General features: G+C 42.0%; 1 protein-coding gene across 4 annotated transcripts in view; it reads left to right on the top strand.

Annotated features, from left to right (window-relative positions):
- Positions 1-26,092, top strand: part of CDKAL1 (CDKAL1 threonylcarbamoyladenosine tRNA methylthiotransferase) — a 633,245-nt gene that overhangs the window by 183,405 nt on the left and 423,748 nt on the right. For all 4 annotated transcript variants that reach the window (XM_073224446.1, XM_073224444.1, XM_036994284.2 and 1 more), the window contains 2 exons: positions 4,957-5,053; positions 24,384-24,432. In XM_073224446.1, the coding sequence (XP_073080547.1) occupies positions 4,957-5,053; positions 24,384-24,432 (146 nt within the window). The remainder of the gene's footprint in view (positions 1-4,956; positions 5,054-24,383; positions 24,433-26,092) is intronic.

The following is a 26,092-nucleotide window of genomic DNA, read 5'->3' as shown; positions in this document are numbered from 1 at the left end:
GGTCACAGCTACCCTTACCCTCCTCAGTTCATTTCAGGAGCTGAGAGACTGCCGGGGGCAGAAACGGTTGGCGCATCAAGTGCAGTGTCCCAGGCTTCCAGCAAAATATGTAAACAAAGCGTCATAATTCCCCACACCCCGCAGACTGGAGAAGAATTGAAGACTTGAATATCAGTTTCAGAATGGCCAAAGAATCTGGGTAGTTTCTAGGAAAAGATACCAGCTCTGCCTGGGTCACCCTGTCTTCCAGCCCGCAACCAGTGTTCGCTGTGTACATGCAGCCCTGACGGTCGAGGGATGCTCGCAGGACATCCCAGACCCTCCCAAGTAAAGAAATGCTTTATAAAATAACAGGCGTTTATGCCTTCGCACTGGTATTTGTACGTCTTAGAATTTATGCTAAGAAAATAATTAGACAGCTGAGCAAAGATTTCACATTTAGGTTTCCATAATCCAGAAATATTTTCTCAAATACTCAGAGATCTCTGTCCATCGGCATAGGTGTGTGCATGTGTGCGTGTCTGTTTGCATTTTCACTGTAAAGCCCTTTTTGTCTTACAATGTAATACTAGCCTCAGGTGTGAAGCGCAGTGACGCGACATCCGGGCACACCGTGGAATGTGCGGCAGGAGGAGTGTGGCCTCACCATCGCCACACAGTCACCACAGTATGACGACTGTGTCCCCTGTGCTGTACTTTCAGTCCCCATGGCTTACTTATTTAATGACTGGAAGTTTTTACCTCTTAACCCCCTTCATCTGTTTTGCTCATCTTCCCCACCACCTCCCCTCTGGCAACCACTAGTTTGTTCTTTGTATTTATGAATCTGTTTATGTTTTGTTTTTTAGATATTACATGTAAGTGAAATCATATAGTATTTGTCATTCTCTGACTTACTTTACTTGACATAACACCCTTTACATCCGTCAATGTTGATAAAAATGGCAAGATTCCATTTTTTATGGCTGAGTAATATTGCATTGTATATACAGGTACTCCATCTTTTTTAACCATTTGTCTGCTGATGGACACTTAGGATGTTTCTGTATCTTGGGCATTGTAAATGCTGCAGCGAACATAGGGGTGCATATATATCTTTTTGAATTAGTGTTTTTGATTTCTTCAGGTAAATATGGAGTAGAATTACTGGGTCATATGGTATTTCTCTTTTTAAGTTTTTGAGGCACCTCCACACTGCTTTCCAGAGTGGCTGTACCCCTTTACGTTCCCACAAACAGTGCAGGAGGGCTCCCGTTTCTCCACATCCTTGCCGACACCTGCTGTTTCTTATTGTTTTATACTAACTGTTCTAACTGGTGTGAGGTGGGATCTCATTGCGGTTTCGATTTGCATTTCCCTGAGGAGTAGAGATGTGGGCCATCTTTACATGTGTCTGTTGGCCATCTGTATGTCCTCTTTGGAGAAATGTCTATTCTGGGCCTTTGCCTACTTTTTAATTGTATTATTTTTTTGGTGTTGAGTTGTAGGAGTGCTTTGTATATTTCAGGTAATAGCCCCTTATTGGACATACCGTTCGCAGGTATCTTCTCCGGTCCTTCAGGTTCCTTTTAGTCTTGATGGCGCCTTCAGCGAAAAGCTCTTTAGTCCAATGTATTCACACTGTTTTGTTGGTTGGCCTTGCCTGAGCGAATAGATACAAAAAGGTATTGCTAAGGTTGATGTCTAGGGTGTTTTCTTTTAGGAATTTGGTGGCTTTAGGTCTTACATTTAGTTTTCTAATCTATTTTGAGTGTATTTTTGTATGTGGTGTAAGAAAAGGGTCCAGTTCCATTCTTTTGCAAGTAGCTGCCCAGTTTTCCCATCAGCGTTTATTGAGAGACTCTTTTCTCCCTTGCAGCTTTTATGATTCTTTATCTTTAACTTTGTTTTCTTTTTTGAGAATGAGCTCCATGCCCATCCTGTCCCCTCCAGTGGCTTCTAGGCTGCTGGTTTTCACCACAGTTGCAGGCTTTGTATTTTTTTTTAAATCGAGACATCTTTGACATTTTAATGATTTGGTCCTCCTTGTGTTCTTCTTGGTTGGGGTTCCCTGTGATTCTGGGACCTGGATGCCTGTTTCCTCCGCCAGGTTATGGAGGTTTCAGCTTTTATTTCTTAAGTTTTCAGACCCTGTCTCCCCTCTCCTGTTGGAGCCCATACAGTGCGAGTGTTAGTGTGCTTGGTACTGTCACCTACCTTCGTGTTGTCCAAGTCCCTTTCCTCTTTGCGGTTCCTCTTGGATGATTTCCGCTCCCGTGTCTTCCAGCTCACCAGTCTGTTTTGCATCCTCTAATTTGCTAATTCCCTTAGTGTGTTTTTCTTTTTACCTTTTGAACTTTTGGATTTAAAATTTTTAAAAATTCAAGTATATAAAGGTGACATAGAGGACTGTATTAGTTTCTGTGGACAATATAGTGATTTGACATTTATATAACATGAAATTTTGTGTAGCTGTCATCTGTCTTTGTAAAACGTCATTACAGTGCTATTGACTATATTCTCTGCTGTTTAATCCCTGTGACTAATTTATTTAGTAGCTGGACGTTTGGGCCTCCTGGTCCCTTTCACCTTTGCTCTTATCCTCCCACCCTTCTTTCTACTCACAACGACTAGTTCTCTGTATTTATGTCTGATTCACTGTGGGTGTTTTTTTTGGCTATTTTGTCTGTTTTTTTCCATCCCGCATGTAAGTGAAATCATATGGTATTTGTCTTTCTCTGATTTCACTTGGCATAATGCCCTATATATCTATCCAGATTTCATTATTTAAGGGTAAATAATATTCCACTGTAGATTTATATCACATTTTTTTTATTCATCTGTTGATGGACATGTAGGTTGGTTGTGAATCTTGGCTGATTGTAAATAATGATGCAGCAAAGATAGGGGTACATATGTTTTTCTCATTACTGTTTTCATGTTGTATGGGGAAATACCCATCGTATGTGTTTTTTAATTTTATTTTAATTGTTTAGGACCCCTTACTGGTTTCCCCAGCAGCTATACGGGTTTGCATTCCCACCAGCAGTGCTCGGCCCTCCAGCGTGGCTCTCATTTCAGTGACTGTAACCTTCAGCGCCACTTGGCACTTGATGTTCTGTCTCTGTGTGGAGGTTCCTTCCGAGGCACCTGCTCCCCTGGAAGCTTGAGGGAGCGCGCTGGTGGCCGGTACTCTGATCTCTTTGTCAGGTGGTTCGTCTCCATTTCGTTTAGCTCTTCTCTGGGGTTTTATCTTATTCTTTACTTTGGAACACATTCCCCTGTGCCCTGTTTCTGTGTGTCAGGCCAGCCGTGTCTCCTGGTCTGGGGGCTGTGGCCTCGCGGCAGGCACTGCGCAAGCTCCAGTCACCAGAACCCGGGCTCCCGGGGTCCCATGTGGGCCACCCCTGCCCTGCAGCTGCCACTTCTGCGCTGGCCCTGCCCCATCCCCAGAGCAGCAGTCGCCGGGAGGGAGTGCTGGTCCCCGGCATGGCAGGGTGGAGCCCCCCCTGGAGGTTGCCTGCCAGCCTGGCTGGATCAGGCGGGTCAGGTCTGCCGGGGAAGCTTTGGCCAGGCAGGCGGTGCTAGCAGGGCAGATGCAGGGGGTCAGGACTTGTGCTCCCAGCACTGGGCCAGCTAAGCCAAAGTAGGCAAGGCAGACAGCACCTGCCAGGGCTTCTGTTCCCAGAAAATGTTCCTACAGATCCCTGCCTCTCCAGGACCTGCCCTGAGATGAGTCAGTACATGTCCTTCAGGTGCGGTCCGGGTGCTTCTCAAACTGCTGCCACTGTAAGTGAGATCGTATGTAGGCCCTTTAAGAGCATTTCCTGTAGCCCTTGATTCTCCTCGAGTCCGGGCCTCCTGGTCTTCATAGCTTCTGGAATCAAGCCTCACTGATTTTCAGCCCAGAATCATGGGGGCTTCTCTTCCCCTTGCACATCTCCAGGGCGGCAGGGTGCCCAGGGTGGGGCTCCGGACCCCTTGCTCCTCAGGAAGGACCTTGGGCCTGTGCTACCCCCCTCTGCCCCCCTGGGTTGCTTTGTGTCCTCCCCCCCGCTCCGAGCCTTTAGCCATGGAGGCACCTTCTGTTGGTCTCCGGAGGTCTCTGGTCTCTGGAGCAGTGCTGTGTGGAGTTACAGCCTTGATGTGTCCATGGGAGGAGGCGAGCTCAGGGGCCGCCTGCCTAGCCCTCCTTCCCTGGTGAAACTAAAACCATTTGTACTTGTGAAACAGTGGAAACAGTCAAAATGCTGACAGAACAAAAATAGTGAAGTATAATGTATCTAGGTTATAATGTTTCTGAAGGATCAGGTTGATCTTTAAGTAAAGATGTGAAAGAAAAGATACAAGATGTATTGGATGGAAGTTATAAAACAAAGTATAGTTTCGCCATTGTGTATATACAGTGGGCACAGGTCTACGTACACATTATACTTGCATATGTGAGGAATGGTCTGGAAGAAACAGCTGATAACTGGAGATGGTCTCTGGGAGCAGACCTGGGATGATGTGTGAATTCTCAGGGTAGAGGAGGCATTATATTTTTGTTTCTTACTCTTGTGTTTGATATTTTAAATGTATAATTTACCTTTATACTGGGCAAAATAGAAGGAAATCATGTAGTAAGTTTTAGGTACATGTTCATTAATATTTAAAATAAATAACTTAGTTGAATTGTTAACTTGTCTATCTGGAAAATGTGGTTTCCCAGAATGATTTGTATACCTGAGACTTCTGTATAAGTAAATTATTTCTGTTTTGTAATGAGACAACAATGAAAGACATTATCAGACTGGACTGTTACTGTGTTCTTTAAAGGCTTGGTAAATAGACATAGTTCAGAAGTCTTACTGTAAGATATTTTGAACCAGTGTCGTGCTAGATGGGCTTATTCTTTGGAGAACTTACATACACTCACATGAGTTTCCATGGCTAAAAAGAGCAAAAGAGGTCACAGTTTTCTCTTCAATCTTTCAGAAAAGCTCAAGAGGAGAACAAGAAGATCGTGCTGGCAGGATGCGTCCCTCAAGCCCAGCCCCGCCAGGACTACCTCAAGGGCCTGAGTGTCGTAGGGGTAAGCTCCCCGAGGGCAGGAAGAGAAGCATTGTTAGAACATGTAAAAGGCCCCATTTCATTTCCTATTTCTGTGTTACTTACAAGTTGTGAGGTTGTCCTCAACATACTTCCCTGTTGCTGCTGAAACTTTGTCACATCTGTGTGACTTTTTCACTTTAGCACAGAAGCATACTCTAAGTTGTACACTGAAAAAAACCCTAGCAGTAAAAATCATCCTATGCAATTTAATTCCCTCGGTAATAACCTGGTGTTTGTCTACCTGTCCAGTTCCACCTCTTACCACGTCTTTGTAGTTTTCCCACTCACTGACTGACTTCTCACCCCCAGGCACAGAGAGAGAGATCCCTTTTCGGAATGCCCCCCTTCCCCTGTACTCAGCCACAGGTTCCAGGGCACCCCGCACAGGTCAGCTCCCTCTGACGGCTCTGCAGGCACTGGCGTCCTCTGTCTGGGTCCCCTGCTCCCTGTGCAGCTGCCTGCCACTTGTTCTCTCGGCATTTCAGTTTACTTACCCGATTTTTTTGTTAAGGCCGCCTCTGTATTTAAGTGGTTCACTTCACAGTGGTGCTTTTCAACTTCTTTTTAAACTCTTGCTATTTTTCCCAAGCCTTTCCCACTTACTGTGTGTGGTGTGCAGTAGACACATGACACGTGACTCAGTAAGTGCCTGACACACAGTAGGTAGCGCATGTTTGGTGACTGACCGAACGGAAGACTCTTCTATTATGATCTTACTGCCGGCATGCTTTCCTCCCTGTTGGGCGGTTGGCGCTGCAGCCAGGGGGCGGCTCTTCACGCCCTCTTGCTCCTGTGGTTGCCACTATTCACTGTTCACACTGTTCAAAAAATGCCCAAGGTGCGTGGCACTCGGTCGGGATTTGCTGCCCATGTGCGGTGCTTCCTGCCTCCCAGCAGTCTAATAGGGCTATTCTCACAGGCTCACATGATCTTCTTTAAAAAGGCTTTGTTAAGTTTTAGAGAGTATAAAACACTGTGTACTCATAGGAAAAACTATGTTGAGTCATTGGCATCTGCCCTGAGATTTATTGGGTTCTTCCTTATTTTATCTATTGTTGACAGATTTTTATACTATATTCTTATTGTAGTGAACTTGTTCTCTACTGTGAGCTCCTTGCCCCACTAGCAAATTTAATAATCTTTGAACAAACAGTCGTTTTAAATAAACAGAACCTAAGTGTGTGGGAACTTTACTTAGTTTTCACCATTTGTCTGTTTATATTTTCATTTCTCTTGGTTTAAGGAGTGAAATGAATATGGACTCCTGAGTTATCTTAGTGTGTCACAGTAACTTTCCCCATGAACACAATCTTGCTGTGTTAGGGAAATAAGAAACTAGTTAGAAATTCCGTTTTTGAGATGGAATGTGGTAAAGGCTTGGGATTCATTTCAGATTTCATCTCAAGGAATCAATTTCCTGGATGAGGGGAGCTTAGCCTGGCCTAGGCCTGTCCTCTGTGCACCTTATGGTGACATGTCCTGAACTCCACGTGTGCAGAGCAGAACTCAGTGTGTGTCACGGTGTTGGGGAGATTCCCAAAATGGCATTAGGGAGGGTGCCCACTGCGGGTAAAATATGGATGATAAAAATGTGTGCTTTCCCAGATGATATTTTTCCCCCCTTGAATTTAGCACTCTTTTTGTTCTGCCACCTAGTCTCATTTAATTACCGTTAAAATCATTTAGATTTATTTATTTTTTCTCCTTCACAGTTGGAGAAATAACCTAAGAACATGTTTTAAAATGTGAAAAGAAAGGAAAATATATAATTCCATTATCCTAATTCAATAATTATAACTTTGTCTTTCCCTTTCAGACTTGGAAACTTTGCATATTTTACTTAATTGTAATCTCCAAACTATTTTGCATCCTTATTTTTCCATGAGGTTTCAGACCATTTTAAATCCTGCATTAATAATCTGTTGAAGGATATACCACAATTTGTTTAACTAAGTCTTAATTGTTGGATATAAGTATTTTCTAATTTTTAGGTAATAATCATAACACATTAATACCCACAGAGGGATTTTTGTTTTAATTTAAAATCCATAGTGTTGTGAAAAGTTTCCAAAAGTGTAATCTCATTATCAGCAGCAATGTTTGAGTTGTAGTTTCAGAATAACACTAAATACTGAAGCTGTAATTAAACTATATAAGATTATTCTTTGTCAACATCATTGTATAAAGAGCACTTTTTCCCTGTGTGCAGCTAAGTAACATTTATCATAACTGACTGTTAGCACATAAAATTTATGTCCACAGAACCTAAAATTTAAAAAAATCAGAGTAGGACACCAAAAATCATCTATCATTGGTGTTTGGAAAGACCTGTTTCTGAATATGATTGTTAGAATTGCTTCAAAATCAGGAACCTTCTGAAATATAGTGAGTTATAATGAAATAAAGGAATGAATTATATTGGTGTATACAAAGAAAAAAATTCTGAGGTATAAAAAAAAATGCACAGATGCTTAGATTCAGTGACTTGGGGAGGTGATCTAAAGGATGTGGGGAATTGTGTTGTCGTTTCTTTATGGACCAAGTGAAAACTTGCTCCTTCACAGAATTTCCACGGTGGGGGGGCGTTAGCAGAGGTCGAAGGATGGACCTGTGACAACATTCTGTGATTTCACCACCTGCCGGGGTTTGTGTGCGGTACCCCACAGTGCAGGGAGGATGTGTCCTTTCTGTTGACGGAGGGAGGGAAATAAAAAGCTGCCTGTCGGTGGGGATCTGTGAGTGAGCAAGCTGCTTACTCCACACCTGAGTTAAGAAGATACGCCGTCCCCCGCTTACAGGCGCTCGTGGAATAGACATTTCAGAAGATATTAAATGAGTGAGAAGGATACCACTGCCACCGTAACATGCTCTGTCTATCCGTGTCAGCCTTTAGAAATGAGGCATTTGATTTTTTTCGTAGTCAGAGATAGTGAGGTGAGGGCAGAGGAGTTGGTGATTTGACCCCTGTGCCTTTTATCATCTATCCTACTGTCTCCTGAAATCTAGTTGTGGTTAATATTATTTGTGTATGTTGCACAGAGAGACAATAACAGAGTATCAAAACCAGAAGTTAAACCCATTCTCCGTTGGGTCCAGAAGGACTGGCCTCCGTGGCAGTCAGCCCCGCCTGCCCATCTCATCCTGAGCACAGAGCCGCCTTATTTCTTCACGTTGGCAGAGGGGAGGGAATAGATTGGAAAACATAGGTACCTTGGATGAAAAGATCTTTTTTAAACCAAAACGTTTTTCTTAGCATGATTAAATGGAGTTTCTATTTTATGTCTAGAATATATGTATTTGTGGGTAATAAGTACAGAATCAAGATCTTTAAAAGTATTTTTTCAGTATCTTAAAACATCTTGCTTCGTAGTGAAAAATTTCATTAATTTTTTGGCAAATAGTTATGGTTGAAATGAGTTTTCATGCAATGCCATTTTTAAAAATCACTGCTATTACTTGTTTACTCTGGTTACTCTGTCTAGCTGTGTGTAGTTCCCAGGTCATGTGACTGTCACCACCGAGTGCTTCTCTCCTCTCTCAGCTAGTGTGTTGCGGGAAGTTCCTTTAGAGTAGCGGCCAGAGGCTGGGTGATCTCTTGTGAGGTCTGGAAGGAAGCGGAAGCGTACACGTTAGGACTCAGAGAGTGTGGCTTCAGATCTCAGGGCTGCCACTACAAAGACAGCCACAAAAGTGTATGTTTTGTGTTGATTGTCATTCTTTCCTCAGTTCAGCAAGTACTGAGTGCCTGCTCTGTGCTAGCTGCTAGTCCCAGTGCTACTTACTGTTCCGGGAGTGCAGCCATGTATGAAATCATCAAAGAGCCCTCTCCTCATGGAGATGACTTTCCAGTTCTTGGGGAGAAACATCTTTGAGCCTACGACATCTCCAGCACCACAGAGAGATTGATTAGTTGGGAATTTCTTGCCAAGGCGCAGGTGGAGATAGCTTTTATGTCCACTAGTTAGGAGCTTTGTCGGGGGCAGATGGATGAGCATGCACTTCACCTGCTTGAGTTCTTCAGGCAGTGTGTTTCTCAGTTGTGCAGGTAGTTCTCATTAACAGGTGGGCCATCTGTTAGGAAGGTTGGTTTTCAGTTTGTTGCCGGAAAAATCCACAAAATTGTACGTTCTATGCTGATTTTCTGTGCTAATAAACAAGGACTACATTCGAATGTGGTCTTAGTGGTGGTTCATCAGGCTTCTTTTTACCTGGGTACTCGCCCTAGAAATCCTAAGTAAACTGTGAATCAAGGCATGGCTGCGACATTTTAGAACATGCAGTTAACAGCAGAATATATGATTTGATGTTGAAAATTTGTAAGTGACCAAACTTCCTGATGTGTGGGCTGTGGGCCCTGCAGGCAGGTGCACGTTTTCTTTGGAGAGCTGAACAAAAAACGTGGTCTAACACAGGTCCTCTCAAGGGCTACCCAGGCTGGTGGGCAGCAGTTCGACACCTTTTCAGGCTGCTCTAATCCTGAGAAGTCAGACAGCATGATGACGATTTCAAATCTCAGAATTTTAATTTTGAGACTTATGTGTATAAATACAACAGTGTTTGAAAGAGGCTGTGTTTGAGACTATTTCTATCACATACTACATTGCAAAAAGTGAATAAATCATGAAGGGGAATGTGTCACAGTAATAGTGGCATTGATACTGAGGGGGCTGCTGTTGGACCTCTGCCTTCCTGTTTCTCTCTACCTCCTAGCTTCCAGTATTTCTTCTTGTCATATTCCATTCTTTTATTTTAATTACCAGAAAGGCAGTATCATAATAGAATGATTATGGAGCCCAAGACTTTAACTTTAGTTGAAACTTAAGTTAAAAGATTAAAAGCCATCCACCTTCCTAGACCTGTTTGCACTTTTTTGTGGCTTCTTCTCCTTTCTCCTGTGTATTGCACACTTTTCACCTATTGGATTGTGAGACAGTAGTGTGTCACAGGAGTTTAGAGCATATTCAGGAGCTACATTGCATAGGTTCATATCCCTGCTGTACCACTTACTAGCTGTGTGACCTTGCGCAAGTTACTTAACCTCTCTGTACCTTGGTTTCTTCACCTGTAGGATGGAGATGATAATGGAATGTAACTGAGTTTTGTAAGGGTTGAATCAGTTAATGCATGTAATGTGCTTAGCACGGTGTCTGGCACATAGTGCTCAGTATTTGCTTTTTAAATTATTATTATTAATTCACTTGCTGGCATAATCAACACTGAGCACAACTGTGTGCCTGGAACAAAACTCTTTGCTAGAGATACAGAGCAGCTGAGTAAAAGGTGTCTGTTCCCCAAAGCCCATGGCCTCTGAAGGAGAGGCACGAAGAATCGTGATACATAGGCACAGGGCTGTGTGCCTGTGGGCGGGCATTCAGGGCCAGGCTGTCCAGGCCTTGGGCTCCAAACGCTGAGTAGTGGTTGAACCAGAGGAGAAAGGGCTTTGGGGCAGAAACAACAGCCTAGCTAAGGGAAGTCACGTGAGCTTAAGGACGCCTGGGAGGGGGAGGAAGTGGCAAGAAATACATTCTGACTTGCCTACGTCGGAGGGAGGGCCGGGCGACAGACGGTGGGAGTCAGAGAATGGAAAAAGTGAGCGTTCGCAGCAGGATGATCCAGTGGTTTTTCTCTATGCCTTTTATTCACTGTTAATTATTTTCTTGTTATTGATACCAACTTTTTTTCTTATTTTAAGTCAAGTTTATTGAGGTATAATAAGCATGTAGTGAAATTCACCTTTGATGAATTTTGAAAAATATATACTGCTGTTTAAATATCACCACAGTGAAAATAGAACATTCCCATTGCAGCAGAACATTCCCTCTTGTCCTTTTGTGGTTAACCCCGTGCACCTTCACCCCCACCCCCTGCCCCTGAACTAAACACACATACCCATTGTCCCTGGTGAAAGGAAAAGAGGGGACGCGCGAACCCCACAGTTCCGGCAGGTTTATTGCCAACCCTGAGAGGGCCCCTCTGTCCTGGCCAGCAGAACAAAGAAGGTGTCTTACAGGCTAAGAGGCTCTTTATGGCCAGGGTATTTGGCGGGCTTGTGAGGGGAGGGGTCAGGGGAAAGGTGGGCTTGGGGCTGCTGACGTGTCCTCTGGAGGGTGCTTGCAGCCTCAGGAAGATGAAGCCTGGGTCTCCCTGAGGTGCCGGGTGGGCTTGTTCAAAAGGCGGGCCTCCTGTCCGGGCTCTATCACTTGGCAACTGTTGTTCTGATTTTTGTCCTTATGGTTTTGACTTTTTCAGAATGTCATGTAAATAGGGTTATGTGTGTTACCTCTTTCTGTCTTTTTGTTAGTTAGCATAATGCTTTCAGTATTTATCCATGTTGCTGTGATTATTAAGTTTGCTACTTCATATTGCCTAGAATTATTTTGCTGTGTTTGTCCGTGCACCAGTTCCTATTTGTGTTGTTTACAGTCTTGGGCTCTTAAGAATAAAGCTGTTAGAAGCGTTGGTGCCTATGTCTTTGTGTGTATATATGTCTGCATTCTTTTGAGTGAATCAGGAAGGATATTGCCCAGCCATGGGGAGCATCTGCTCAACTATTTGGGAAGCTACCTGAGTGTTTTCCAAAGCAGCTATACCATTTGGCATCTCCGCCAGTAGCGCCAGCTGCTTCGCACCCTCACCAGGGCTCGGTACTGCCAGCTTCTTATTTCAGCAGTTGTGCTGGGTTTGGAGTGGTTTTAACTCACTTTTCTCTCTTGTCTAATGATGCTGAGCATACTTTTCTTGGGATTATTCGCCATCCGTATGTCTCTGGTAAAGTGGTCACATCTTCTATCACTTTCCCCCCTTGTGTGGTGGCCTTGCATTAGGAAGCTGTTTCTTAGATGGGTGACACACACATGAAACTCTTTCATCCGACTTAATGAAAATTAGGTACTTTTGTTCTGCAAAAGGTACTGTTAAGAAAATGAAAAAACATGCCACTAATGGGGGAAATATTTGCAAAAGACATAATCTCATATGGATTAATATTCAGGGTATATAAAGGAGTCCTACAATTCAGCAGTGGGAAATCAACCTATTTTTACATGGGGAAAGATTGCCTTTTTATTATCTTTTTTGCCTCTTAAAGATCTGATATACTAGAAATATAGTGGAATTTGGGTGGGGAGTGGGGAAGTGGGTAATTTCTTCTGTGATTTCAAAACTTTAAATTTATGTTTAGGATCTAGGAACAGGCCTGATAAAGTATCTCTTTCCCTGTCTCTCCTTTAATCCTTTTTTAAAATATGAAAAGGATTTATTCAACTCTGCAGTGCATTTGCCGGTTACTTAGTGATACAGGCTCTGAAAAGCCACAGCTTTTGTTTGCTGTCATTTTACATTTTCTTAATCTTACATTATTCACTGTGCATAGTTCAGTGTCTCACTCAATAAGTATTTGACGAATGAATGTTAAATGTAAGGTGTGCATTTACCTTAATTTTTTCCATATTCTCACTACAGCAATACATTAAAAAATTTTTTTTCCTTTCCTTGTTTTATGATTCTAACTCTATCCTACCTCTGTTTCTTAATTAATGTATTAATTTTGTCTGCTATATAACAAATTACCAGAAACATAGTTGCTTAAAACGTGTGTCTATCATCTTTCTGGTTCTGGAGATCGGAAGTTGAACATGGGTTTAACTGGACTAATAATAATGGTGTTGACATGGCTGCATTCTTTTCTGGAGGATCTAGGGGGCAGTATTTCCCCTGCCTTTTCCAGCCTTTCGGGGCCACCTGCATTCCTTGACTGGTGGCTCCCTCCTTCCATCTCTAAAGCCACAGTGCCGTCTCTCTTGACCCTCCTTCCATCATCTCCTCTCCTATCCACAGATGCAAAAGACCTTCTGCTTTTAAGGCCTCATGTGAATGAATAAGGCCCAGATGGATACATGCTCATTTTGTCATTCTTAGGCCCTTAAATTCCATCACATGAGCAAGGCCCAGTTGCCATGCGAGGACAGTTACTCACTGGTTGGAGGGGATGAGCCTTGAACATTTCTGGGAGGCCAGTATTCTGCCTACTACGTACAGCATTGTTTATTAGTTGAGGTTTTAAATTTCTAATGGGTTCTGTTTCAGTTCTTGTATTACTGTTTTTAACTTTAATATCATGTTAAAAATTAGTTTTTTACTTTATAACATGTCCTGTTATTTAATATGAGTATATAACATTCTAATATCCCAAACAGTGTTTCTCTGTATAATTCAGTTTACCATGTTGAGTTTTGCTACGTTTGCTGAAAAGTTTTTTTTTTCACTACCAAAACTTTTATAGGTATTTTAATTAGATTTAAGAGGAATAAGTTCCTGGTACTGATACTCATTTTGCTGGCATCCACCCAGCCTGCCCTCATCTTTCAATTAGTAATTTTCATCTCTCTGCTCAGTGTTAGTCACTTACTGGTACCATCCAGGTAGAAAATATGCTGTTAGTGCTGCGTGGAATGTGCTGTCATGTAACTTTTGATGAAAGGGCTATTTCTGTTGTCGGGGAAGAATTTTCTCAATGACGAGATGAAAGAAGATGAAAAATACTGGGAGCTGAGAAAGTTTTGTTGAGAAAGTCAAACCACACGTAGCATCGAATGTTCTTTTGTGAACTCATCGCCCAGCTTGTTCACAGGCTTGTACACTCAGGAAAAATCTTCCATCTCGTGGAGTTAGCTGAACGACTGCTGTGGACTTCCCCCAATTTAAGAGATTTGGAAACTGAGCTTTCCTGCAACACCGTTTATAGAAGTAGGACCTTAATCTAACAACTTGGAGAAAAATTTTCAGAGAGAAAAATATGTCTCTTACAGAGAGTTAATATTGAACTTGTCACATGTTGATATTGGATCAGACTCATTATGGGAGAAGTGAAAAGTTTGAACTTTACATCTGATAGAAAAGGCTTCTTATAGTTTAGTTCTTTCTTAACAGAGATAGGAGGGCATTTTGCTTTTCTTTCAAAGATTGATAGAGTTTTAAGTCTTAAGGTTGGATCTGAGATTTCTTCATTAGAATGATAATGACAGGCTGTCCTGGTTTGACATTAAAATTAGAGCTCCTGAGATAGTCCTTTGTATCTGTATTTACGTGTTCCTTTCATGGGTTAACCTCTCTTACCTGGAAAGGAATTGGGTCATCTTGGGCTAAAATCCAGATAGTGAAACCCCAGCCACACTCCTGTGGGTGGTAATGGAGAAATGTGGTTAAAGAGTTCTGCCCACTTACAATGGGATTAGCCTGCTATGGGAATTACTCTGTTAGCCGTCCAGTGATTTCCTTTTGCAAGTGGAATAAAAGCTAAACTGCATAGCGTGAGTTACCAGGTCCACGAAATGTCTTCCTCTCATCTTCTGATGTCGTCTCTACCACTGTCTCTCGCACATGCCATCATCTCTCTCAGCCCTTATGCTGTTCAGAGGTTTACCGGGGGCGGGACTGCCGTAGCGAAACTGCCACTTCCTGCCAGTCCAGATTTATTTTCTCCCTCGCATCTGTCATCAGGGGAAATGAACAGTTCAGGTGTTCCTGGTTGCCTCTCCCAGTCAGGACATAAGCCCGTGATGCAGGGGCTTTGTGTTTCTCACTGTTACACCCCCAGCTCCTAGAACAGTGCGTAGAGTTCCTTAGTATTCCATAGGGACTTGTCAGGCAGATGCATGCATGGCAGGGGTGACGTGGTGGGGAGCAGAGCTGGGAGAGTGTTTGCTGGGTCCCCTGAACGCCCAGGTTTAGTGGATAGCATCCTCTGGTCATTTAGTGATGACCTCCATTAGGAAAAGGGAATTGCATGAACTATGCCACCTGTGTGCCATCCCTGGATAGGAAGGACTAAGAAAGCTTGTCCGGATTCTAGCTGGATGTCCTTGTCCTCAGTTCCCTCAGCCTGGGAATGGCAGCGGCATCTGCTGCCAGGAATCCGGTGAGGATGACATGAGACGGTCCGTGCGGCAGGCTAGCGCAGAGCCTGGGCTTAGTAATCGCTCATGAAATGCTGGTTGTCACTGTGCTGTTCCTAGTCACTAACTTAACCTCGCCGCTGCGTGTGATGAAAAAGATCGGTACCTGCTACTGCGGAACTTCTGGCTGCGGACAGCATCGGCATCGCTGCTGACGGGGTTTTGTTTGTTTCAGCCCAGTTGGCAAAATCGTATTTGAGGTGTAGGCTGTGCCCAGGGCCACCGTAACTTGACCGCGAACTGCTCGGCTCTCTTGGCCCTACTTCCCAGCCTGACGGCGGGAGCCGCGTGTGATTGCTTAAATCAACCAAAGTTCGGTTCCTGCGCCACAGTGTCCGCGTGCCAAGTACGCAGTGACAGTGGTCGCCCCGTGGGATGGCGCAGCGCCTGGGCGGCGTCTCCGTCACGGGAGGGGTTCCGCCTGCTCTGCTCCAAAGGGTTGGGAGGTGCAGACCTGCGCTTTATTTCCTTAGGTGCCTCTGTATAGGTTTGTTTGTTTGTTTAATGTGTGTTGAGTTATAAATTTATAGTAGTTGAATAACAGTCGGATAAAATATTTTAATGGGTTTCTTCTAAAAGTTCTGCAGCAGAATGACGTGACTCATTAATGTTATTTATGCATTGTTGATTCACGAACTCCTTCATTGTCGGGGACATATGGAGTCAGCATGAGAACATACTGCATGTCTTTTTTTTCCTGTATATTTATAACTAAGTGCCTGAAGGACAGAAGATACTGTTTTGTTTATTTTATTTGAATTATGTGCTAGAGACCAAGCTTTTGTGTATTCAGGGCTACAATTTACAGTATTAATTAAGAACAGCTTTCCTTTTCTCCCCAGAAAGAGTTGTGTTTCCTCCGTGAGTGTGTGTGAATCTTGGGGGCTCCGTCCCCCAGGACAGCGTTCTTCTCTCCCTGCCTCCAGCTCACACTGCTTTGCCCCCCAGGCTCCCCTCTTCCATTTAACAACCCCCCCCACTCTTCTCTCCTTTTCTTCTGTTTCCTCCTCTTTCCTTCTCTCCCACTGCTTCCTCCAGTATCCTCCTTACTAGAAAGGAAAATGACGTAATATACTCTTTAAATCATTTAATGAACTTCTCCTCTTGTTTGTAATCACAGACATTTTTTTCCCCTTGAAGTTTGATAGACCCTTCTTTTTAAAGTCCTGGAGCTCCCCCCACACCACCCCAGTCATTAAATTATCATGTTTAGGCAACATCCATTTTTCTGCCATAGAAACAAATATAATCAAGTACTTGTATAACATCAGAGGATGTATTTTCAGCTGTACACCCTCAAGCACATTCTGACTCATCAGTGAAGAGAGAGTCTCTGTATCTTCAGTACATACACACATGTGCATATTTGAACATTTATTTTGACATAATTTCACATTCACAGAAAAGTTACATAAATAATTGGTTACCATATACCCTTTACCCAGATTCCCTAGTGTTAATATATATATTTTTAATTTTGGTATCATTAATCTATAACTACATGAGGAACATTATGTTTGCTAGACTCCCCCATCACCAACTCCTCCCCACAAACCCCATTACAGTCACTGTCCATCAGCGTAGTAAGATGCTGTAGAATCACTACTTATCTTCTCTGTGTTGCACAGCCCTCCCTGTGCCCACCTCCCCCCTACATTATACATGCTAATCATAATGCCCACTTTCTTTCACTCCCCTTCCCCTTATCCCTCTCTTCCCACCCATCCTCCCCAGTCCCTCTCCCTTCGGTAACTGTTAGTCTATTCTCGGGCTCTGTGATTCTGCTGCTGTTTTGTTCCTTCAGTTTTTTCTTTGTTCTTATACTCCATATATGAGTGAAATCATTTGGTACTTGTCTTTTTCTCCACCTGGCTTATTTCAATGAGCATAATACCCTGTAGCTCCATACATATTGTTGCAAATAGTAGGATTTGTTTTCTTCTTACGGCTGAATAATATTCCATTGTGTATATATACCACATCTTCTTTATCCATTCATCTACTGATGGACACTTAGGTTGCTTCCATTTCTTGGCTATTGTGAATAGTGCTGCGATAAACATAGGGGTGCATCTGTCTTTTTCAAACTGGGCTGCTGCATTCTTAGGGTAAATTCCTAAAAGTGGAATTCCTGGGTCAAATGGTATGTCTGTTTTGAGCTTTTTGAGGAACCTCCATACTGCTTTCCACAATGGTTGAACTAATTTACATTCCCACCAGCAGTGTAGGAGGGTTCCCCTTTCTCTACAACCTTGCCAACATTTGTTGTTTGTCTTTTGGATGGTGGCGATCCTTACTGGTGTGAGGTGATATCTCATTGTGATTTTATTTGCATTTCTCTCATGATTAGCCATGTGGAGCATCTTTTCATGTGCCTGTTGGCCATCTGAATTTCTTCTTTGGAGAAGTGTCTGTTCAGCTCCTCTGCCCATTTTTTAATTGGATTATTTGCCTTTCATTTGTTGAGCTGTGTGAGCTCTTTATGTATTTTGGATGTCAACCCTTTATCGGATCTGTCATTAATGAATATATTCTCCCATATTGTAGGATGCCTTTTTTTTCTATTGGTGGTATCCTTTGCTGTACAGAAGCTTTTCAGCTTGATATAGTCCCACTTGTTCATTTTTGCTTCTGTTTCCCTTGCCCGGGGAGATATGTGCATGAAGAAGTCACTCATGTTTATGTCCATGAGATTTTAGCCTATGTTTTTTTCTAAGAGTTTTATGGTTTCATGACTTACATTCAGGTCTTTGATCCATTTCAAATTTACTTTTGTGTATGGGGTGACACAGTGATCCAGTTTCATTCTCTTACATGTAGCTCTCCAGTTTTGCCAACACCATCTGTTGAAGAGACTGTCATTTCCCCATTGTATGTCCATGGCTCCTTTATCATGTATTAATTGACCATATATGGTTGGGTTTATATCAGGGCTCTCTAGTCTGTTTCATTGGTCTATGGATCTGTTCTTGTGCCAGTACCAAACTGTCTTGATTACTATGGCTTTGTAGTAGAGCTTGAAGTTGGGGAGCGAGAGCCTCCCAACTTTATTCTTCCTTCTCAGGATTTCTTTGGCTATTCGGGGTCTTTGGTGGTTCCATATGAATTTTTGAACTATTTGTTCCAGTTTGTTGAAGAATGCTATTGGTATTTTGATAGAGACTGCATTGAATCTGTAGATTGCTTTAGGCAGGATGGCCATTTTGACAATATTAATTCTTCCTAGCCAAGAGCATGGGATGAGTTTCCATTTGTTAGTGTCCTCTTTAATTTCTCTCATGAGTGTCTTGTAGTTTTCAGGGTATTGGTCTTCACTTCCTTGGTTAGGTTTATTCCTAGGTATTTTATTCTTTTTGATGCAATTGTGAATGGAATTGTTTTCCTGATTTCTCTTTCTGGTAGTTCATTGTTAGTGCATAGGAAAGCAATAGATTTCTGTGTATTAATTTTGTATCCTGCACCTAGTGTTAATATTTTAATGAATTTTCTTATCAGTCTCTTTTTATATGTGCACATTTTTTTCTGATCCTTTTGAGGGTAAGGTACAAACATGATGGTCCTTTATTTCTGAATACCCTTACACTTCAAAAACAAGGACATGGTCTTACATCACTGTAGTACAGTTACTACAAAACTTAGGGAATTAACACTGATGCAGTAGTGTAAGTTAGCCTGCAGACCTTATTCAGATCTTGTCAGTTGTCCCATAATGGCTTTTATAGGAACAGAAAACCCAGCCCTGAAGTTGCATTCAGTTGTCAGGTCTCTTGAGTACCTTTTAGTTTGGAACATTTACTTAGTTTTCCCTTCAGTTTCAATGCCTTGTGCTAAAACATTTGACCACCTTCAGTCTTTTTTCTTTTTTTTTTTGCAATAACACCTTTTTTGAGATAGAGTTCACACAGTGTATAAGTTATCTATTTGAAGTATATAATTTAATGGTTTTAGTAATGGTTTAGTATAATGGTTTTAATAGTTTAGGGTGGTCACAGACTTTTATGACCATCACCAAATTTTCGAATATTTTAATCACTCTAAAAGAAACTCCTTAGCTGAGCCTCTCATTTCTTTCCCCACCCATCCTTAGGATATCGCTGATGCTGGTCTGTGGCGAGCTCCCTGTTCGGCCACTCCGCACACATGGAATCACACAGTACTCGGCTTCTCTTTCACTCCAGCTTCCTTGCCTTGGCAGAGTGGGTCAGTGCACAATAATGCCCCCATCTGCAGGGAGAGGCGCCGAGACCCTGTGGTGCCGGCAGCCATGGGTGGCATCGAACCCTCTCTCTACTGTGTTTTTCCTATACATACATACATATGTACGATAAAGTTTAGTCTATAAATTTGGCACAGTAAGATATTAGTAAGAACTCATAATAAAATAGAAAAGTATAGCAATATTCTGTGATACAAGTTATGTGAACATAGTCCCTCTCTCTCTCTCTCTCAAAATATCTTACTGGCCTGCATTCACCTTCTGATGATGATGATGTGAGATGATAGAATGCCTGTGTGATGAGGTGAAGTGAGGGGCGTGACATAGGCGCTGTTCCACAGCTTCAGGGCTATTGTTGACCTTCTGACAGTCAGTTGGAAGGATCACCTGCCTCCAGACTCTTGGTAGTTAAAACTGAAGAGGTGAAGCTGGGGGTCAGGGGGGTCCCCTCTGTGTCAGAGCTTCATCCCCTCGGGCTTCATGGTGTCTCCTTGTGCGGACACACGGCCTTTTGTTCATCCATCAGTTGAGGGGATGTAGGCTGCTTCTACCTTTTGCTTATTATGAATAACGCTGCTCTGAGCATTGCCGTAAAAGTGTTCGTGTGGACATACGTTCATGGATACACACCTAGGCTTGAAATTGCTTTGTCATCGGGTAACACTGTCTTTATCTGCTTGAGGATCTCCCAGACTGTCTTCCAAAGCAACGGTGCCACTTTACTACATTCCCCTGGCGGTGTGTGAGGGTCCGGAATTCTCTGCAGCCTCACCGTGCTTGTTGTTTGTCTGACCTCTTGATTGTAGCCCCCTAGTGAGTACGAAGTGTGGTCTCATTATGGTAAATACACTAACACAAATTCACTCTTTCAGCCATCTTCAGTGTGCAGTTCAGTGGCATGAAGCACACTCACGCTGTTGTGCAACCATCACCACCATCCGTCTCCAGAACATTTTCATCTTTCTGAACTGAGAATCTATACCCATTAAGTAACATCTCCCCATCCCTCCTTTGGGGTTTTGATTTGCAGTTGCTGGTTGGCTAATGATGTTGAGCATCTTTTCATGTGTGTGTTGGCCATTTGTACGTCTTCCTTAGAGAAGTGTGTATTCATATCTTTGATGCGTTTTTAAGTATCTTGCCTTCTTATTATTGAGTTGTAGGAGTTCATTAGATATTCTAGGTACAAGTCCTTAATGAGGTTTGTGATTTGCAGTGTAGGCTTGGTATTTTCTTGATGTATACACCAGAGGTTTTAATTTTGATCATGTCCAGTTTATCTTTTCTTTCTGGTTGCTTATGCTTTTGGTGTGATGTCGAAGAAGCCATTGTTTAATCCAGCGTTCTGGAGATTGGTATCTCTGTTTTCCTCCAGGATTCTGTCATTGTGGCTCACCCTCAGCCTTCTCCCTATCATGGTTCCTCCTGGGGCTCCTGCAGGGATGGTGCCTCCTCCTCAGTCCACATGGTGCAGGGCAGGTGGTCCTTGCGAGCCACCGTATCTCCAGCTGCAGAGGAAAGCGTTTTTGTTTTGGTCCCATCATTGAATTATCTCGCACTGCACTCTGCGTATTTTCTGGCTTCTGTCCTCAACTGATAACTTGTTCATTCACCCACCTTCACTGCGAAATTTGACCAACTCTTCCTTCTTACCCTACCCATGTCTCCAACACTGTGGGCAGTCTGAGCATCCACACATGGTGTCTCCCAGCATTTATCCTCTCACCTCTGTACTTCTCACCTCGACTGGTTATCACCTTCTTCCTGTTTTAGAAGCTTGTTCCCATGACCAGGTTTTTTTTTATTAAGATATCATTGACATACACTCTTATGAAGGTTTCAGAAGAAAAACAATGAGGTTACTACATTCACCCTTATTAATGAGTCCCCCCCATACCCCACTGCAGTCACTGTCCATCAGTGTAGTAAGATGCCACAGAGTCCCTGTGTGTCTTCTCTGAGCTACACTCTCTTCCCCATGACCCCACACACACCATGTGCACCAGTCATGATACCCCACAGTCCCCTTCTCCTTCCCTCACCATCTGTCCTCCCCCACCCCTCCCCCTTGGTAACCACTAGTCCCTTCTTGGAGTCTGTGAGTCTGCTGCTATTTTGTTCCTTCCGTTTTTCTTTATTGTTATACTCCACAAATGAGGGAAATCATTTGGTACTTGTCTTTCTCTGCCTGACTTATTTCACTAAGCACAATACCCTCTAGCTCCATCCATGTTGCTGCAAATGGTAGGATTTGTTTTCTTCTTATGGCTGAATAATATTCCATTGTGTGTATGTACCACATCTTCTTTATCCATTCATCTACTGATGGACACTTAGGTTGCTTCCATTTCTTGGCTTTTATAAATAGTGCTGTGATAAACATAGGGGTGCATATGTCTTTTTGAATCTGAGAAGTTGTTTTCTTTGGGTAAATTCCTAGGAGTGGGATTCCCAGGTCAAATGGTATTGCTCTTTATAGTTTTTTGAGGAACCTCCATACTGCTTTCCACAGTGGTTGAACTAGCTTACATTCCCACCAGCAGTGCAGGAGGGTTCCCCTTTCTCTGCATCCTTGCCAGCATTTGTTGTTCCACCCATGACCATGTTTTGAACCTTGCTATTCTTAAAAAATACTGCTTGTATCCATACTCTAATTATAACCTCTTACTCTTTTCTCCTTTGTCTCCTTTCTTTCTCCCTCCCTCTTTCCCACTCTCCCTTTTCTTGCTTCCTTCTCCCCTTCATCCTCCAGCCACTTCATTTCTCCTTTCTGGCTCTGTCTCTGCCTCTTTCCCCTTCTAACAAGTTTTCCAAGCTTTGTCTTACCAAATGCATAATTTCCTTTATTCCATATCCTTCAAGCCCATCCTGTAAATCTCTCGGCCCTCTTTCTCCAGTCCTTTGAACCGATCTGGTGTATGCTTGATGTTCAAGAAATGATGAGTGAATGAATGAATTATGTAATGGAAAAACCTTGGATCAATCCATTTATCTAACCGGGCTCCTACACGTGAACTGCTAGGCACTGGGAAACATTAGAGCTGTAAATCATTGTTAAAAATTCATGGTTTCTAATTTCAACTGGTATCTCAATACTTTCTGGCAATTTTTACATGTTCCTAGTCACTCTTTTTAACAGGTATTTTAAATATTCATTCTGTTCTTATTTAATAATACGTTTTCTCATTCATAGCAAATAAACTTGCCTCTTATTTCACTGAGAAAATTGAGGCCTACAGGTGGGAAACTTGCTTTGCATCCTCTCTGACTTCTGTGCGACTCCTGATGCTTGCTGCCGGCTCCCCTCTGCGCTTCTGCTTCAGAAGCGGCCTGTGCAGCTCCTCCCGCGCCCTGGGCTGTGCCTCTGCCTGTGTAGCTTTCTGTAAGAGCCATCTGTATCAGCTGTCACCATTTTCTTATTGATGATCCATTATACTGAGCTCACTGGCACCCCTGAGTTCATCGACCCCCTTACTATTAATAGGCTCGCCCGTCTGAGTCTTCACGGTACTTGTCCCTGTAGCATTTGACACTGTGGCTTCCTGCTCCTCTTTGAGCTCTTGCTGTCCTGGCTTTGATCACATCCTCTAAGGAAGCCCCGTGGACTCTCTTACCAAAACCAGAACCTAAAGGGCCCAGTGGTTCTGGGTGGACCCATCTCCAGTTGTGGATACGTTGTTTGGGCCTGAGGAGCCAATATTCTCTGAGAATCTCTTTACCTTTGACAATTTCTCTATAATTATTACGACCGCTACCATCGTGCAGGGCTGAGTGGTCAGAGGCAGACCACTCAGGCAGGTTCCCGCAAGTCTTCCCTATTTCCTATGAGACGCTGAGGCCGAGGAAGTATTTTAAAGAGATTTTCTATTGCACTTTCAATAAAGTCTTTAAAAAAGGCTCTCATCTCAGTTGAGTTCATTGCAGCACTGTTGTATAATAATGAAAAAACTAGAAATAGCACAAAGGTCCTTCAGTAGGGAAATGGGTAAATGCATGATGGTGTGTGTACACGAGGTGTGCTAGGCAGCTAGTAAAGTGAGTGCAGTAGACCGATACGTACTGATGTTTTATAGAAAGAAAAGCTAAGGGGCAGGTCTGCTGTTGCGTCCATTTATTAATCCATCTACTTAGCTCATAATTCGTAAGAACAGGATCATATATATATAAATGTTTAGCACTGAAAAATGCATTGGTATCTAATTAAACTGTCGTTTAATTAGACTATTTCATATGAAGAGTGAAAGTGGAGTGCAGAGGATGTTAAGCATTACTTTATTTCCTCTGTGTATTTTTGTTTGAATTTTTTCAGTGAACATACATAATTTCTGTAATACAGTGATCATTTGAGGATTTTTAAAGTAGAAGGAGTAACAATGTATGATACATTCTTTCTTGACATTCTCTCTTCATTTAGGTTCTTGGATACAATCTTTGTCTCTTTCATTTTCCTGCTGAACTCTAGCCGCTCTAACTCAGTCTCTTTCTGGGGCTTCTCCTGCCTTAATTCTGCTTCTCCCTGCAGAGTCGCCTTTGGCCCCTGAGGCAGCATTCCTGGGCCAGTTGGACTTTAGTAGCCTGGCGTGTTTGCAGGGCACCTCGGGACCTTCCCCGGTCACCGGGGCTGGGGGCAGGACTGTGGCTACTTGACCTTGTGTTCCACGGACCTGACCACAGCACCCAGCACATGGTGGAAATTCATTACAAGGGGTTTCAGTGTTAAAATAATAAAGCACAGAACTTGGGGTATGTCTTAATCCCAGCGTGTCTTTTTGTGTAGGGTGCCATTTTGTGCCATTTTCCTTGAAATTCCGTGTAATGAGATGTGTTTAACTTGGTTTATGCTTCAGGACATGTTAAGTTTGTGTTAATCTGCTAAGCTAACAGCACTGCAGGAAGTTGATTTAAATATAATATGATTTCTTCAATTGATATTTGGAAGACAGAAGAGTGATAATTTTATACTTCATTGTAATGCACAACATTAATATGAAATATTTTTATAGTATCTCTCAGTGCATTAATTAAAGAAAATCCACATTCATATGTTTAATAAATGTGTAACATTGACTCAGGAAGGATAAACACAAATTAATTTTTCTTCACCATGTAAATTGCTTATCTGACAATTTGTTTCTTTTTAGGTTCAACAGATAGATCGAGTGGTAGAAGTTGTGGAGGAAACAATTAAAGGTAATTGTTGAAAGTGAGATAAGCAGAAGTATGTATTGTTTGAACTAAAGTATAAAAATAACACCTAATTAACATTTGTTGAATATCTTTATGAAAATTTGTTTTAGATTTGAAAATCATAATCATAAAATTTTGTCCTTGTCCACTTCATGCATTGACAGGATGCATATATTTGATTGGCTTATAAATCAGATTAAGATGGAATTTAATTTAAAAGTAAGGAAGTGATTTTATTTACATATTTTTCTGCAGTTTTATTGAAATATAACTGGCATTTATTTGCAATGCCTTTTTCATATCACATAATTAGGTTCAGATATCCTTTTAAAAATTTTTAAAAATTTGAAGTATAGCTGACATACTAGATCAGGTTTAAAACAGTGATTCAACATACATATTACATTATTAAATGTTCACTGTGATTGACAGTGTCATCATCTGTCATCATACAGATTTATTATGATACTATTTACTGTATTCCCTGTGATATACTTTTCATCCTCATAACTTACTGATTTTATAATTGGACGTTTGTGCTTCTTAATCCCCTTCACCTATTCTGCCCATTCCCTCAACCCCCTCCCCATTAGCAACTACCACTTTGTTTTGTTTGTTTATGAGTGTGTTCCTGGGTTTTCTTTTTTGTTTGTTTTGTTTTTTAGGTTCCACATATAAGTGAAATCATATAGTATTTGTCTATCTCTGTCTGACTTATTTCACTTAGCATAATATTCTCTAGGTCCATCTGTTTTGTCATGAATGGCAAGATTTCATTCTTTTTTATGGCTGAGTAGTATTCCATTGTGTATATGTACCACATCTTTATCCATTCTACTGTCAGTGGGCACTTAGGTTGCTTTCCTATCTTGGCTGTCATAAGTAATAAAAATAACTTTAAAAGGGGTGTACATATCTTTTTGAATTAGTGATTTTGTTTCCTTTAGATAAATTCCTAGAAGTGGAATTACTGGGTCACATGGTATTCCTGTTTTTAGTTTTCTGAGGGAAAACTTGCATTGCTATATAATCCCTCTCAGTACTGCTTTTGCTGTGTCCCATACCATAGATTTCAGAGTGTTATATTTACATTTTCATTTGTTCCATGTATGTTTAAAATTTCTTCCTTAATTTTTTCATTAACCCATTGGTTATTTAGTAGCATATTGTTTAGCCTCCACGTGCTTGTGTTTTTTCTAGTTTTTTCTTGTGATCAATTTCTGGTTTTATACTATTGTTCTCAGAAAAGATGCTTAATATGACTTCAGTGTTCTTAATTCATTGAGACTTGTTTCGTGGCCTGACATATGATCTGCCCTGGACAGTGTTCCGTGAGCACTTGAAAACAATGTACATTCTGGTATTTTTTTGGCGGGGTTGAGGGTTGAAATATTGTGTATGTATGTTAAGTTTATGTGGCCTAATGTATTTTTCAAACCGCTGTTTTCTTACTGATTTTGCCTGGATGATCTATCCATTGATGGAAGTGGGGTGTTAATGTCTCCTTGTTATTATATCATTTTCAGTTTCTCCCTTAATGTCATTAATATCTGCTTTGTGTATTTTGGTGCTCCTGTTTTGGGTGCATAGATATTTAAAATTTTTATAATCTCTTAATGGGTTGATCCCTTTATCCTTATGTAATGTCCTTTGTCTCTGGTTT

This window comes from Manis javanica, chromosome 16, assembly GCF_040802235.1.
Source record: "Manis javanica isolate MJ-LG chromosome 16, MJ_LKY, whole genome shotgun sequence".
NCBI lineage: Eukaryota > Metazoa > Chordata > Mammalia > Pholidota > Manidae > Manis > Manis javanica.
Note: the sequence above shows the minus strand (reverse complement) of the source record. Positions and strands in the feature narration are given on the sequence as shown.